The following is a 16455-nucleotide window of genomic DNA, read 5'->3' as shown; positions in this document are numbered from 1 at the left end:
TGGAGTTTTGTAATGGGCTACTTGTTCCACTTGAGGCTGACAAGAGGCTGCAAGTGGCATTACAATGGTCTGGAGCAGCGGAATCTTGAATCGATTGCGGGCAGACACGGAATAGAGAACTGCGTGGGGGAAAAAAAAGTGATCCGAGTAGATTTTGGCTCTGAGCAAAAATCCCACAAGTCATCGGAGACACGTTTGTTTCAGGTCTTAGCTAATGCCCCAGCATGAATGGATGAAGATGAGGCGCTAAAGTCATGTAATACGAGAGGGTTTGCTGTGTATCCACCCCCGGCCCCCATCACATTCACAAGCAGAAACATCCCACAGATTCTTTCATTGGGAATGAGAGCGTTCTATTATGCATTGCGAACAGCCCCGAGAGTCCATCGTTTTTTAAGTGCGGAGTAGAGTGAAGTCCAACCAAAAGCTGCTGAACTGAGCCCGATGACCTCTTGCATAACAGCGCCGATATCGGTTTGAGTTAAGCACGTAGGAGACAGCGCTGGGCTTGGCGCAAACGGTCATCAAAAGCGGATGGATGTCTTTTGGAATTACGTTTTTTGGTTAACGGGTGTTCTGAGATGCAAGACAGCACCATTTTTTTGTTTTGTTTTTGTTTTGTTTTTTTTGGTCAATAAGCTTGGAATTAGTTCACTAGAAAGCAGCAGCACCTCGTCAACTTTATTCCATTACCATTTTGGCCATGAACTGTATACTCTTGGTTATATTTACAGGACTGTAACATTATTTGCCACAGGCTATGTTTCTGATTTTATTTGCACCTCAGAAGGGTGCAGTGTCCCATTCAGAACTTCTCTCCATATTCCAAAATGCTGTGTCATCAACATATGCTGATCGGGTGTCAAGAGCGAGTCCTGTCCTCCCCCCCAAAACCCGAAATCTCACGTTCAAATGAGAGAAACCGACGTACAGTAGACCGAGTAGGCAAATGGGCCCTGAATATACATGAAAACAATCTCCATCATTTACGTGGCTTGGCAGAGCTTCTAAATGCGGATAATTAGCCGTGGATTCGATTTGTCATTTGCTGAGGCTTTCATGTACTTCCTGTCTAAGTGAGGCTTTTTTTTTTTTTTTAAATATATATCTGCCGTTGAATGTCATTATAGCAACAAAGTCAACCCCGCTTCACTCAATCCGGGTGGCGGATTTCTTTTTCAAAGGCTCTTCCCCGCAATGACGGTTCCTTGATGTTCCCTCACATTCCCGAGCGAGGAGCAGATTGGGGGTGAATCAGACCACCGATCTCTCAGCGCATCTTAAAGGGACACTGGGAAAATGTCAGCGTCAGTGCATTTTAAAATCGACATCATCTTTTGATAAACGAGCTTGCTCTGACACTTTGGAGAAAAGGTCAAAGAGTTCGAGGGGAGTTCTCTTGAAGCACCCTCTTATCTAAATTTCTCAAGACCGCGCCTCCGTGTCACGACTGCGTCGGATGACATCTGTTCTCCGACATAAGATCTCTCCGTCACTTGACAAAAATAGCCCATTGAAGGCAACATATTTTCGAAAAGGAGCGGCAATGCCGTTTCTCCTACAGATGGGCATGAATATTTAAATGATCATCAAAACTGCATGCAAGATATGATGCAGTTAGCAGTTAAAGCAGCCCCAGAACATACAGTACTTTTGGATGCGATGGCACGAAGACAGGCACGGTATAGGTTCCGGCACACCCCGCGACCCTTGTGAGGATGAAGCGGATCAGAAAATGGATGGATGGAGTTTTGTAATGGGCTACTTGTTCCACTTGAGGCTGACAAGAGGCTGCAAGTGGCATTACAATGGTCTGGAGCAGCGGAATCTTGAATCGATTGCGGGCAGACACGGAATAGAGAACTGCGTGGGGGAAAAAAAAGTGATCCGAGTAGATTTTGGCTCTGAGCAAAAATCCCACAAAAAGGAAAGCAGGCAAGACGTGGTCATAAGTGCTTTGGATGAAAGAGGCGGAGACAAGCAAATGACAGCGGAGATGGCACGCGACTATAAAACTGTCACGGAGCCTGATGTAGAGACTGTTGCGTTTGCGTGGACGGGACATGTATGTTGCCGCGAGCCGTAAATTTGTTTGCGGACGGGAAGATGGCTGAATGAATTGCGCAAATGCCGTTAATCACAGCAAACAATTTTCTCGCCCACTATAATCCCCACTCGTACAACGTGTTTAATTGTTTTCATTCTCTTGACGGAAATGTACTCAACACGGGATCATAATTCATTTACACTTTGAGAGTCAACTGAACACACGCACACGCACACACACACACACACACACACACACACACACACACAACTGTTAGCAAAGTCAAGAGGGAAAAAAATGCAGTGTCAAGTTGAACTCACTGAAAGAGAGCAGCAAGAAACTCATGACGGAAAAATATATCTATTTATTTTCCTCATCATGAAAACAAATGAGATGTATTCACATTTAAAACGGGAGTATGAAATGATTTGATATTACCATTTGAGTAAGGTCGTTTCGGGTCCCCCCCCCCCAAAAAAAAGATCAAAGATGACCCCAAGAGATTGTTCAGGAAATACCAGCCATTAACCCTTTCAGGGACAGCGGTTACGACAGTGGACAGCTTATCATCGATCCCATATCAACACAACTTCGACCAAATCCCATTCAACACCAAATAATTTTCCACGGTCGTTTCTTTGAATGCATTATGCATATGCGTTGCTGTGCACTCGTGATAGTCCGTCGATCACATGATCAGTTTTAGTTTATCCGCCGTGCCCGTTTGTTTTCTCTTCCTATCCATCATCAGTTAATGTCAGCTAGGTTATATTTTACATTCTTCAATCTCATTACATGTTTCAAAGACGAGTGCTAAAAAGTTCAGAATGTAATGCAGTGAAGTCTTTCGCTTGCCGGACAAGGTTGTCAGCTTCACGCACGATGTGCACCGCCCGACCATGACACAGGAGTTCAGTGAGCGGCAGGTTACTTCCAATGACACGACTCAACTTTTGTCACCAGAGTTTGACTTTCCAACACCACTCTGAAGATGTGGGAATCTAACTTAACATGTTTTTATTCCTCCCAAAATGAATCACCAAACAGACCGAGTCCAAAGTGACGCTATGTCACTGTTTGAATCAATATGCCACCAAAAACAGGATGTGGTTTGTTATTCAAACAGTTTGAAATGAGGCATATTAGTCTCAAAATAAATCAAAGCCCGACAGTATCAGGGAGAAGAATCTGCAAGTTCATATGACTCAATCAACAAGGCATGAATTCATGTTGCTACAAATAAATTGGGCATTAAGAGGAGCTAAAGTAGGAATTAGTCTTATGTCTGCTGTAAATTCAAAGCAAAGAATATTTTGGGAAAATGAAAGGCAGATTATATGGAAACAGAATCCGTTATGAGCTACCCTGACACGGAGCTTTCATTTTATTAAGAATATCTCAGTCAGATAAGTCTATAATAACCCGAGGCCCCGCCTCTGTGTGCATCACTTGCCACAGCTCGCTGGGCTTTCGATGAATTCAGATTTCCAAGTTCGCCTGAATAGGTGGTGGCTGAATAGAACGTCGAAATCCTGCTCGGAGGCTGTGGATGCTTTTGCGCTGATGGCTAACCCGTAACAACATTTGGATCAGACTCTGCTTTTCGTGAATGTGCTGCTGCGGGAAAACATAGGCGGCGGAAGGCAGGGGTAGTGAGGAGTGGGGGAGTTGGGTGGGGGGTGGTCCTGGAAGATGCTGAGGGGATGAATGAGAGCTTCCTTTCCATTAGCTGATTGAATTGATAGTTCTCTGGGCTGGGAATTGTTTGCTTCCAATCATCCAATACAAGCAAGACTTAAGCACATCTGCACCGAGGTGGAGAAAAAAAAATAAAGTCCTATCAAACCATGCCACCATTTAACTGCACAGTAAGAGGCAGGTGGGCTCTTTAAAAAAATGCTTTTGTGCATTTCTGTGCACCTGATATGTGTTTTATTATTTTTTTTCTTTATCCTTGCCATGTTTTGGGTGAGTCAGAGTGAAAGCTTAATGGAGCATAGTGTGCTGGAGTAGCTGGCCAGCTGTCCTAGACATACCTCGCATTAGGATGCAGCTTTCACGCGTGTGCGATGACAGATTGGCTAAATAATACATTTTTACCTTGCGGCACCATTACGGGCTGCAGTGTGAGAAGAGAAATGGAGAGGGGAGAGGGTTACCAAAGTGTTGCCTTTTCTTCAGAACCAGGTCAACAGCCGTGATGTTTCTGTATCAGGGTTGGGGGAGGGGGTGGGGGGCATACAGTATATGCAGAGGGTGGCTGGTGCAGAGTTTAGTATTGGCTGAAGTGAAGCAATAAAACTGCAAAAAAAAAAGACAGACTTCAGAACACGAATAGCGGTTGTCATTGTTGACCAGTGTAATCTATAAATCAGGATCTTTTTTTTTTACATTAATACAGAGGTACTTCTACTTACAAACGTCTCTTCAAACAAAATTTTCAAGTTACGAAACATCTCAACAGGAAAATATTGCCTCTTGTTATCAAAGAAATTTCAAGATACGAAAGGTAAAAATATAGTTTGGGCTGCTGATCGCAGCTCCGGGTTTCCTGAATGCAACATACTGATAGCTGCTCTGCCATTGGCTATTACCGAGCATCATCCTGGCATCCCATTGGCTAAGAGGGACTTCTACCGTATGTGTCTATGCGTGTTGATAGATAGATATGTTTGGATGCAGCGCCCTTGTCATTCACCCCTCGGGCCACGAGGTGTTCTGATAGTTTGACATAAATGTGAATCACCCAGAAAACGTGTCAGGCGATCGCTCCCTATGCTGACATTCGCCTTGGACATTTTCGAAGCATTGTTAAAAGCCGATAAAAACAAACGTCCTTTGATCAGTTCTTTACAAAACGCCAGCCAAAAACCACTTCTGAGAGAGAATATGGACGAAAGAGGGCAAAAAAACGATGAGGATGCAGTTAAAAGTGAGATGACCATCATGTTTATTCTTTATTCTTTGTTTGTTACATTATGCACAACTTTCATTTACTGTGCAATAATCTAATTTTTTTTGATATTTTGATGCATTTTTATGCTTTAGGAAACATTTATGTCTGAATTTTGAGGATTTTGGAACGAATTAAGGCATTTACATGGAAAACGCGTCTCTACGTACACATTTTTCTCGTTAAGAAATTTCTTCCATGAACCAATTAATTTCGTAAGTCGAGGTACCACTGTATTGGAAAATTAGCTTCAAGCAGTTTTGCAATCACTGTGAATAGTGAAATTAAATAAATGGGGGCGAATACCATTCGTGTGCCGTCTTTCTCTTAAATTGCTCGGTCACGCACGTTTCATGACATACAAAAGCTTTTACGTCAAATGTGCTGCGGCTCCTGAGCGAATGATGAGACAATCCGCACACACGCGCACGCCTGAAAACAAAACAGGGGCACGGCTGCATGCGTCTGACTAGAAGACTTGGAGAGGGGGGGAGCCTCACGCACGTTTTTTCCAGATGGAGCTCTAACCTTGTGAATTCACCAGCTGCTCCTGCAGGAAAAGTATCTGTGATTACTGACCGCGTAGCTGGATTTTAACCCTTGCGTGACCAGGAGGCGGAGGCGCAGACCGGAGGATGTCGTGTGTGCAGAAAATGACGCAGCCGGGTGGGGGCGCTCTGCACTCCTTTTCTTTTCTGTTCTCCTCAGCATAACGCAGCACTCACTGGCTTTCCAGGGTGCTGAAAGTCGGAGCGTGTCCTCCTCCGTCTCTACTCTGGTGAAAATATAACCTTTCACTCTCCCTTCTTTCGCTCATTGTGCGTTTTCGCACGGACCCTCTGTGGAGATTTTAACGGACTCCTCTGCCCGATGGATGGATGTACACGCGTGTATGCGCAACAAGAGTGGGCTTTAATATTTATTTGCACCACCGGGGAATACTGAATTAATGTTCAGGGAATTTTAAATCGGCTCTCGTTGACCACTTGGATGTCATTTGATCTCCGAGGTGAGTCGGCGGAGGGTAAATTTGGCGCAAAGCTACTTTAACCTGGACGTCATGTCAACACGGAATCACAGAAGCTGAAGGTTTGCGTTGATTTTCTTTTTTTTTTTTTTTTTTTTTTTTTTTAAACGCACCATAGCGACCGAAAGGGGGATCGTTCCAGTTGTTTTTTCTTATAACAAGCAGATGAAGTTCCCAAAAGGCAAACCGATGACTGCAGCCTTGGGTTTGGACGAAGCTTGAAGAAAGGAGCCAATTAATTCAAAACACGGTGAGTTAAGTAACATGCTATTAACGACACGTGCTCAGTTTCCCAACGTGCAAAAACGACGAATTCGAATCACTTTCAGCAGGAGACCGCATGAGGTGCCAGTCAAATTATGAAAGTAATTGCGCATGATCGAAAAAGTGCTGCGTACTATTATGGCAGGCTATTGGTTCAATTATATTAAGCACGCATGGATATGGAACATGCATGCCTGTTGAGCGGAGTGTGGGGGGGGGGGGAGTGTACACAATAACCTTCAGCGGATTCAAGACTAAAATACAACCGCTTTTAAATGCATGCATGGAGGATGAGGATGACACATTAGTTTCAATGTTGGTCTTTTTTTCACCACAGGAGCCCAAGACTTGATGTGGGATGATGGTCATGCAACTACAGGGTCGGCCGGATCCCGAGTGGACACGGCTGGTTTAGGGATGTCATGCCGGTAAATCCCGTTGAATGTGGATCTTTACGCCGCGGTAAAAGGATGGCTCCCGTCCTCTCGACCGCATTCGTCCTCCTGTTGGCCCTCCTCGGCGGCCCCGCCGCCACGGTCACTGACCCCGAGGATTACGCCGCAGACGAGGCGGAGCGGGAGGCCGGTGAAAGCCTCGTGTTCGACGACTACCGGGGGAAAGGATGCGTGGACGACAGCGGCTTCGTCTACAAACTCGGAGAGCGCTTCTATCCGGGCCACTCCAATTGTCCGTGCATGTGCACGGAGGACGGGCCCGTGTGCGACCAGCCCGAGTGCCCCAAACTTCACCCCAAGTGCACCAAAGTGGAGCACAACGGCTGCTGCCCTGAGTGCAAGGAGGTCAAAAACTTTTGCGAGTACCGAGGGAAAACGTACAAAATTCTGGAAGAGTTTAAGGTGAGCTGTGGCGCATTTTTCATCCATTTTAAATATGACTTTGCACAGTCAAGGCTCGTTTTGGTGGAAATTGAATTGTGTCGAGTAGGAAAAAAAAAAACAAGTTAGGATAATTGAGGACTAGAAGAAGTTACAGCATCTGAAAAAAGTCACCACTAGAGTCTTTTTGGACAGATTATACAGTAATCCATTCCCTCTCGTGGTGGAATGTGTCCCAGACCCCCGCAATAATTGAAAATAAAAACAATAAAAAAAAAAAAATACAATAAACAAAGAAACAAGATTTATCAAATTTGAGAAAGTTGAGCATCTGACACACGCGCCCACTCCCACACATTGTCGCGTTTATCTGCTGACTGACATTACCGAATAGTTTGTTTCCGTGTCATCTCCATGCTGCTCGAGGTTTGTACTGTTCAGTGAACACCAGAAAGTAAAACGGCAACTCTGGCCTCGATGTAGACGCAGAATTTAAAGGGAATGAGGACAGACGCCATGATTGGCCAAGACTCGGTTAGCGTTCCATCCCACAACAGCGCACACCCCCTTACTAAAAGAGAGAAAACTCCACCCGTGTGCACTGTTTGACTGCGCTTTGCACTAAACTTGCGTAGGACACAAAAATAAAGCCCTTTCAGTTTTGTCTCGCAACAAACAGCAAAAAAAAATTTACCTCACGGGTAACTCGAAAAACTCGCTCTAAATTGGGGCATACATCAGTCAAGGCACGATATATATCGACAGTTTAGTGTATATAGTTTGTGTTGCAGATGTAATGGATGCCAGTACACGGTACGCAAATGTACGCTACGTTAGTCAAACCTCACTCGTTAAATACTCAATAGGTGCCGCAGGCCGCCGAACTAGCAGCCCGACAGTGGTCGCGTGGGTTTGAGTCTCAGGCAGGACCACGTTGGATGACCGGCGTCACACGCACCACACACATGAAAAGCCCAAAAATCTCACACTTGCAGGCTTGCAACTAGAGATGTCAGAGTGGAAGTGCCGCACCTTTTGAGATGTTGGGTTGGGGATGATGCCTTGCTCAAGGGCACCTTGACCATCATAAGGAAGCAGAGTGGCATCTCTCCAACTAGCTGTCATTTTCACGTTTTCTCCGCTGCGGGACTTGAACTGTGACCCTTCGGTTCCAATGCCCAAAAAGATGCAGAAACCTTTCAAATTGTGTTTCTGCAGCCACGTTATTTCCCCGACGACAACACCCGTTTTAAAATGGCGGTGCGAAACCTGTTAGTTCCTCCTGAATCTCAGCTTTTCCTTTCAATTACATGGAACAATTTATAGAAAGTCTTCCAAGACGAGTGGAACGAGTAAGAGGCACCCTTTTTTTTTTCTCGTATCAGCTCCTGCCTGTGTTATTGCCAGGTGTCCCAATATAATCAATATGTCAATATAATCATTTCTATTTATCATGGACACACACACACACACACACACACACACACACACATACACACACACACACACACACAGACAAGAAATGTGACCTCTGCATTTGCTCCACCACATAGTGGACAGAGCAAACCCACTATTAGTGGCACACACTGAGCAGGGGGCTCCTTAAGTGCCTGTTGTCTTGCTCAAGGACACCACATCCGTGCCTCCGGGAGATGGGCTAGAACCCTACCGTGGCTAGCAACAATCTTAACCACATACGAGGGCAAAGGAATTTTAGGAGTTAGAGAAAATGTTGGGGGGTAGACAGAATTAGGGTTCAGGGATTTGATTTTATCGTGGCATAGAGCAGAAGTCCAGCCAGGGGTATAAATGTGGCTGAGTGTTAGAGTGATGTCATTGTCTCTGCAGAATCAGACATGCCCTAAACCAGCGTCAGAAGACAGATGGGAGTAATATTTGGATTTATGGACATGATACATTGCGGGCAAAAGAAGGCTTTTTCCTTTTCCAGTGGGCTGTTAAAAAACATGAAATTGCTGCCTGGGGCAAGATATTACTTGTGATTCTGCATTAAAAAAATCTGAAGAATCTCATAACTATAATTTAAAGAAGGGATTTTGGAGACAGTTTTGTTTAGCTTTTGCGGTCCATATCTGCAGCCTTGAAGGGCATTGTTAAAACGGTAAAACAGAATTGTAACACCTGACTCACGCATTTGGACAAAATGGTTGGTACCCTTCCATTCAAGAAAGAAAAGTCCACAATAGTCAATAACCATCTTGAAACTGACGAGATTGAAATATGTCAATAGGCATTTTGACAAGCCTAAATAGTCCTAAAGACAGATGAGACAAAACTGGACCTTTCAGCCTCTCTACTGACAGCTGCAAAAACAAAGCAAAAAAAATAACAGAACACGTAACAATAAATAACAGAACGCTTTAGCCTCCAGTGAAACATGCAGGGGGTAAGGTTTTGTGCTGGGGCTGCTTTGCTCCATCCGACAGTGTTAGGAATGTCTCAGAACAAAACATTGGACTCTTTCGAAGAGAAGATGGATTTCCCCTTTGTGCTTGAGTAGATACAGTATTTAGATTACGTCTCCCAATAGACATGACATTGGAATTTACAATACATCTCATGCTTTTCAAGTCACCTACTATTGAAGGCTCTTAACAAGGAAACAGTCCAGTCCACTGTGAATATTTGCTGCTTCAATGTTTTGTTTTTTAAGAGTTGAGCTGTTAGTGTTGCAAAGCAGGCAATTGGAAATCACTTCAGGCGAGAGATAATACTATGCATTATTTAAGATTGGACTATTGTGCGTTGTCCAACAATTCATATTCAGTAGAGTAACCACGATGGCATAAGCACTGTTATTTATGTGGAGTGCAAGTGTGGAATCAACACATTCGAAAAATGTGAAGGTAATCTGCACCAAGTGGTATATGTGCACGTTAAAAAAGGGTATTCAGAATAAAATCAATTTTTGGTGGGTCTCTTATAGCTTACCACACAAAAATATGTCCTCGAGTCCATTGGCGCAAGAACATTCTTCTGTGCGACTGTCACTTCGCTGTATTTACCGTTTCATGACAACTGAATCTTTTGGTGTTTAATGGACTCTGGCCATTTATGATTATTTTGAAATATGACGATCGCTATTTTTGCTTGTTTTCTACCCTGTGAGAGTTGTACGCACAACCAGGTCGGGGTTTCACCTACAGGATGCCTCTAATACACCGATACTTTCATACCTCATTGAAATTTACAGGTAACTGTGATGCCTGGATCTTTTTTTTTTTTTTTTTTTATCTTATGTTATCTAGCCACTATTTTTCCAAAGAAGTTGCAAAAGTCCTTGCACTTTTAAAACCAGAGCCTGATTTCCGCCTCCTTTTGCGTCCGGATGATGATGATCCCTGAGACGTTACTACACAAGGATGGGTCAAAGAACTCTTTCCGCAAGGTTTAATGCTAGCATGTGCGACAAGAACGCCTCGGTTTTTGGAACGTTACACAACAGAGGGAAACAAGTGCCTGACGTGTAACAGAGGTTTAGCTCAAGGACAGACATCGCTCTCAAACCTGCTGGGAACTGACTTGTCGGTGAACAACAGTGAAAATATGTTTCTGCGAGCCCCGCCGGTAAAGTGGAGTACAGAGTTGGATTACAAAAGAGGCACATTTGTGTACTGTACTAACAAATGTCGGTTTCAAACTGCTGTCACCATACAATGCTTAGCCCTGAAACAGGCTTGAAGAGATTGTCTCGCGCAACTCAGACGGAGGGGCAGGGAGAATTCAATTATTGTGTTAGTGAAATAGCAAACAAAACCATTTAGCTGGCCTGGACCGATGTAGGTCCGCATGCAATAATCTGTGCTTTTACTGGAATTATGATTCATCGCGGGCGCGTTATTTGTGCAGTGCAGGTGCATCTACATATGCCATCCATCAATGATGTCAGGCTCGCGCTGACCAAGTACACTGGTATCTCTACTTACGAACGTCTCTTCATATGAAATTTTCAAGTTACGAAACGTCTCAACAGGAAAATATTGCCTCTTGTTACGAAAGAAATGTCAAGATACGAAAGGCAAAAATCCAGTATGGGCTGCTACTTGCAACTCCGAGTTTCCTGAACGCAACATACTTATAGTTGCATTTTCCTGGCATCCCATTGGCTAAAACAGACCTCTATCGAATGTGTCGATGAGTGTAGATAGATGGATAGGTGTCTATGCAGCGTCCTTGTCATTGGCCCATGAGGCGTTCCGATAGTTTTACGTAAATGTGAATCCCCAGAAAAAGTGTTCACCAGTCGGGCGATCGCTCACTATGCTGATGTTTGCCTTGGACATTTTCGAATTTTTTCAAAAGCAAATGTCCTTGGATCCGTTCTTTATATTCTGAGGGAGAACATGAACTTAAGAGGGCAAAAAACGATGAGGGCGCAGTTAAAACTTAAATGACTTGTCATTTTTATTCTTTACTCGATTCTTTGTTTTTTACATTACGCTCAACTCTCATTTATCGTGCAATAATCTAACTGTAGCATGTTTTTGTTACATATTTTGATGCATTTTTATGCTTTAAAAAACATTTATGTCTGAATTATTGGGGGCTTGGAACGGATTACGGCATTCACATGGAAAACGCGTCTTGACTTACAAAATTTTCTACGTGAGAAATTTCTTCCGCAACCAATTAATTTTGTAAGTAGAGGTACCACTGTATATCCAATCTGTCCATTGACGTTGCAGTCACAGTGGCAGACATTTTGATTTGAACTGGAAGTGGAGCAGGCTACCATCAAACCGAGATGAAGAGGGAATTGCTCCACACCATGTACGGATGGTTGAGGAGACAGTTCAAGCCGCGACAGCCGAAAGAAGTACAGTACACAAATGCGCAGTGAAAACAAAAATGGCAATGGTGTCTCAAAATGATGGACAAATGTGGTCAAACCAAAATGAACTGAAAGAACCTTAAGGCCCGTTATACTGTGGAGGGCTTTCACTTCCCGGCAGCCTCATTAAAAAAAGGGCAATTGCTTCTTACTGAACTCCTAATCATGAATACAAATAACAGAAGAAGTTTGCTTTCAGTCGTTTCGCTTTCTGTACACTTTCAAAACCGTTAAGGGCGAACAAACGCATCTGCACGTCACGCACAAACCGGCTGCTCGCGACACACATCGGTAATCAGTACCTCGGCCTCTCGCCATTGACATACATCTCGTCAAGGTGATTAAAATGATTACTCCGATAGATTTTTACTGTCCTATTTACTGGTTTCGACAAGGGTTCTAATCAAGGGAGTTTATGAAGTGCGCGCAGTTAAACCCTGTGTTTCTTTTCTACCTGCTTGAAGTGACTTGCTAAGTAAAGTCGACGTCTCCGGGGAGTTTCCGGCGTCGTCTTAGCTCTCCCTCTTTTTTGTATTCGCCTGAGCCGCCTTAAAATATGACCTTCATTTCAACAACAGCAAATTGCACATTTGCGCACGAACCCACTGCACTCCCCCTTATTACCAGGTAACGGTTACTCGATGATTCACAATGCCCTATAGGGCTTTTATTTGAGAGAGGCATGGAATGTTAATTAGGAGAGACTTTTCTCTCCCAATTTAAATATTTCAGCGCATTCACAAGTGCTGTGCCAAATAGCTGCAAAGTAAAGTGTATATTGTTGTCACCATTGTTACTCGGAGCATAATTTTCCCTGCTCCGTGTTTGGCAGCCGATCAAATACGAATCCAAATTGGTGTAAGCCGCATGCATCCTTAAGCCTGATTGAAATAATTGTCCTGCTCCAGCGACGCACTTCTGTTTGCGCTGCATTTTCTTCCCTATTTAACAAGTTCAAACTGACACAGCATCGATAATCTGCTGCTGAGCTCGGGCTTTGTCAACGAGACGGGCGTGGAGAAAAAAAAAAAAAAAAACAATTATCATTCGTAAAACAGTGAATTTTTGTCAATAGTGCTCTTATCTGCTTTTAGAGCTGTTGAGGAGGTTGTAGACCAGGGGTGCCCATTACGTCGATCGCGATTGACAAGTTAGCTCGCGGACTGGCCCCAAGTCGAATGCGAGGGGTGTGAAAGGAAAAACAAACAAAACATTTGTGTATCTCTGCATGTTAGTAATATCATTTTTGTGTTCATGCCCACTGTACCCTAATCTTCCTATCAGTCTCACTTTCACAAAAAGCATTTAAAAAAAATCAAACAAAGCAGGTCGCCTTAAACCTACGGTGGCGCTTGAAGTTGTTAGCGCCCAGCAGTCTGCTTGCAATCAGAGCTGTTGCGCTATATCTTTTATTGTTATTATTATTCTCATTCAGAGTTTCTTTCATCTGCATTTCACCCACGGCACTGGCAAAGAATGGGAATCTGGGGCGCCAAGACAAGCATTTTAAAACGGGGAGGCGTGAGCTACGATAGCTAACGGGCTGCAAAAATGTGTCGCATGCCTCCGCGTCAGGTCTCCCACGAAGGTAGGCAGGAAATCCTTTTCACAAACTCAACTTGCGTGTGCAAGTGCGTGCGTGATAACGGGAGGTTGGTTGATCGAAAAGTAGATCTTAGGTCAAAAAAAGTTTGTGCACCCCCCCTGTTGTAGACAGTTTGTCTTCCAACACCAGTCAGAGCAGTCAAATGCCCTCAAAAATGCAGAAATCGTCAACTATGCTACGTGCCTGTGTTTGGAATGTTGACGGCAGCCGGGTAGATTTGGAATTTCTTTTCCTGACTAAGAGGCAGATGCGCTAATGGTTAGCACTTGCTCACCTGGCATGGGTTAGCAGCTAACATTTCTGAGTGGAACAGCAGAACATTTGTTCATTATTCAATAAATATTACATAGTGCAGGCTCATAGGTCCTCTTCCAGGGGGGTGAGAAATCCATCCATGTTTTATGTCGCACTCTATTTGATGGTCTATACCAGCTGCTCCGAGCGAAGGGCTACATATGTCTGGACATAATGTTTCTCTTCTTTGCACAATAAACTTTTAACTGGCATTTGAGGATTTAACCGAGCATCGTAGTGGTTGACAAAAGTAGTTCTTAAAAAAAAAAAAAAAAAAAAGGAGTTGAGTGCTGTAATTATGTGATACGAATTCTGAAGGAGAGTGGAAATAAGAGCTCACCGGGATAAGAGGGAGAAAAACACAGTTTGAGGAACTGAGACATTTCACAAGTGGGACGCATTTAGGACCTTTTGGAAAGACTTGAATGAATAAGATATTTCTTGCGATTTAATTCAAGGTCACCCCTGGCTGTGACTGATGTGCGTTTTAAAAATCTAATTCACTCTGTGAAGCAATTCAAGTCATTTGACAGTAAGCGTGACCAACTTAAAATTTTTTTTAAATCAATTTTTAAAATATTTGCGCACGTACAAGCACAAACATTCCCCAGCTCGGTGACTCATCTAATCGGCGTCCTTTTGTCTCCTTCCCCTTTGTCCACAGCCGTCACCTTGTGAATGGTGCCGCTGCGAACCAAATAACGAGGTGCACTGTGTGGTGTCAGACTGCGCCGTCCCGGAATGCGTCAACCCTGTGTACGAGCCGGCGCAATGCTGCCCCATCTGTAAAAACGGTAAATACGACACTTATCCACTTACACACACACACACACTCACACACACTCACACTCTCTTCAGAAGTCATTAAAAATGGATTCAACGAGGGCAAATTTCTCTGGACTGTCTGCCACATCGGATAACAAAGAGGCTGTAATTATATGCAGGCCAATTGTGAATTTGAATTACGACCACAGGCCAACTGGATGCTATTGACTGGTGGTTGGGGTTCATTCTCAACGACACACTAAGGAGATAATACAATATCTCATTGATTAAAATGCATGTTTGGAGGGAGTAATGGGTCTTTGGAAAGACTTTTTGTCTCTCAGTGGTGCATTGTGCACAGCCCCACCCACCCAAAAAATGGACACAAAGGAATGCTGGTGGGGGTCAGTGGTTATTGACAAGGTGAGGCCGGCCAGATGTGTAGGATAAAGCGGCTGCTCGCATAACAAAAGACAAAATAGTCTGTTCTGTTTAAAAGTGAGGCAACACGTGAATGTAAACAGATGCGAGGAGTTTTAATGCAACATACTCTTGACTTTTCTAGAGTACTTTTGTGAGAAAGTAACACTACCTTCACTGCGTTAGCATTGAGCTACATTCTGCTTGAAATGTATTTATCGCTGGGTTTTTTTTTTTTGGGGGGGGGGCGCTGGAGCAGGGGGTTTGTTAGTGACACTATGATCATGTCACGCTTCCGCCAATCCAACATAACCACAAGTGACATTTAACAATTTCACCAATCAAATGGAGCCCAGACAGTCACATGACCACATACAATGTTTTCTCGTTAGCATTGAGCTACATTCTGCTTGAAATGTATTTATCGCTGTTTTTTTCGGGAGGAGGGGGTAGGGGGTTTGTTAGTGACACTATGATCATGTCACGCTTCCGCCAATCCAACATAACCACGTGTGACGTTATTAACTATTTCACCAATCAAATGGAGCCCAGACAGTCACATGACCACATACAATGTTTTCTCGTCAGAACGAGAAGTATATTCCTTCCCCCCCCCCCTCCATGTCACTTCAGACGCTCCGTTGGCCATATCGACACTATGATCATGTCACGCTTCCGCCAATCCAACATAACCACGTGTGACGTTATTAACTATTTCACCAATCAAATGGAGCCCAGACAGTCACATGACCACATACAAAGTTTTCTCGTCAGGATGAGAAAGTTTCAGAACGAGAAATCTATTCCTTTTTTTTCCCCCCTCCATATCACTTCAGACGCTCCGTTGGCCATATTGGTGCTGTCCTGTGAAAAACACGCATGTCCATTTTTGTCATTTGTTTGAAAGGACAAAATGTGTTTTTCACAGGACAGGGACAATATCTTACAAGAATTTAACAGAAATCTCAGTCAAAACCAAACCGTTTTTAATAAAAGTGTCATGTGTGCAGTTTTTGTGTTCGCTAACAAGCTACTTCCTGCTTCATGGTCACCTCCATTGTGACTCAGGGTAAACATAAATTCATCAATTCGTGAAATAAATCGTTTTCTGGATCCGATTGTGAATTGGATTAGCAAATCAAGGGAAAGGTCGTCAAATCTCATCTCTGCAGTTACTTCGAGGATATGCCTGATGAAATGACCCTTGCGTGGTAATAGAGTATGTCAATCCCTCGAGAAAGAGGATAATAACACCCCCTTGCTTTGTAGAACTGTAGCACTCATCTACATTTGTGTGGTATCGTCTCTCCGTTCCCTTCAGGGGCCTTTGAAAGTGATGTGACATGAGCTAATTAGTTAATGATTGCTTGCTATTCGGTCACAGCTTTTTT

General features: G+C 43.7%; 2 protein-coding genes across 2 annotated transcripts in view; one reads left to right on the top strand and one right to left on the bottom strand.

The window, feature by feature from the left end:
- ikzf2 (IKAROS family zinc finger 2) overlaps positions 1–16455 on the bottom strand; it is a 67571-nt gene that overhangs the window by 43904 nt on the left and 7212 nt on the right. The window lies entirely within an intron of this gene.
- Positions 6116–16455, top strand: part of vwc2l (von Willebrand factor C domain containing 2 like) — a 14350-nt gene continuing 4010 nt past the window's right edge. The window contains 4 exon segments of the mRNA XM_019895474.1: positions 6116–6277; positions 6629–6751; positions 6753–7148; positions 14544–14673. Coding sequence (XP_019751033.1) covers positions 6734–6751; positions 6753–7148; positions 14544–14673 — 544 coding nt within the window. The 5' untranslated portion in view covers positions 6116–6277; positions 6629–6733.

Source organism: Hippocampus comes, unplaced genomic scaffold (genome assembly GCF_001891065.2).
Source record: "Hippocampus comes isolate QL1 unplaced genomic scaffold, H_comes_QL1_v1.1 scaffold237, whole genome shotgun sequence".
Taxonomy (NCBI): domain Eukaryota; kingdom Metazoa; phylum Chordata; class Actinopteri; order Syngnathiformes; family Syngnathidae; genus Hippocampus; species Hippocampus comes.
The sequence above is the reverse complement of the archived record's forward strand: the minus strand, read 5'-3'. Positions and strand labels throughout refer to the sequence as shown.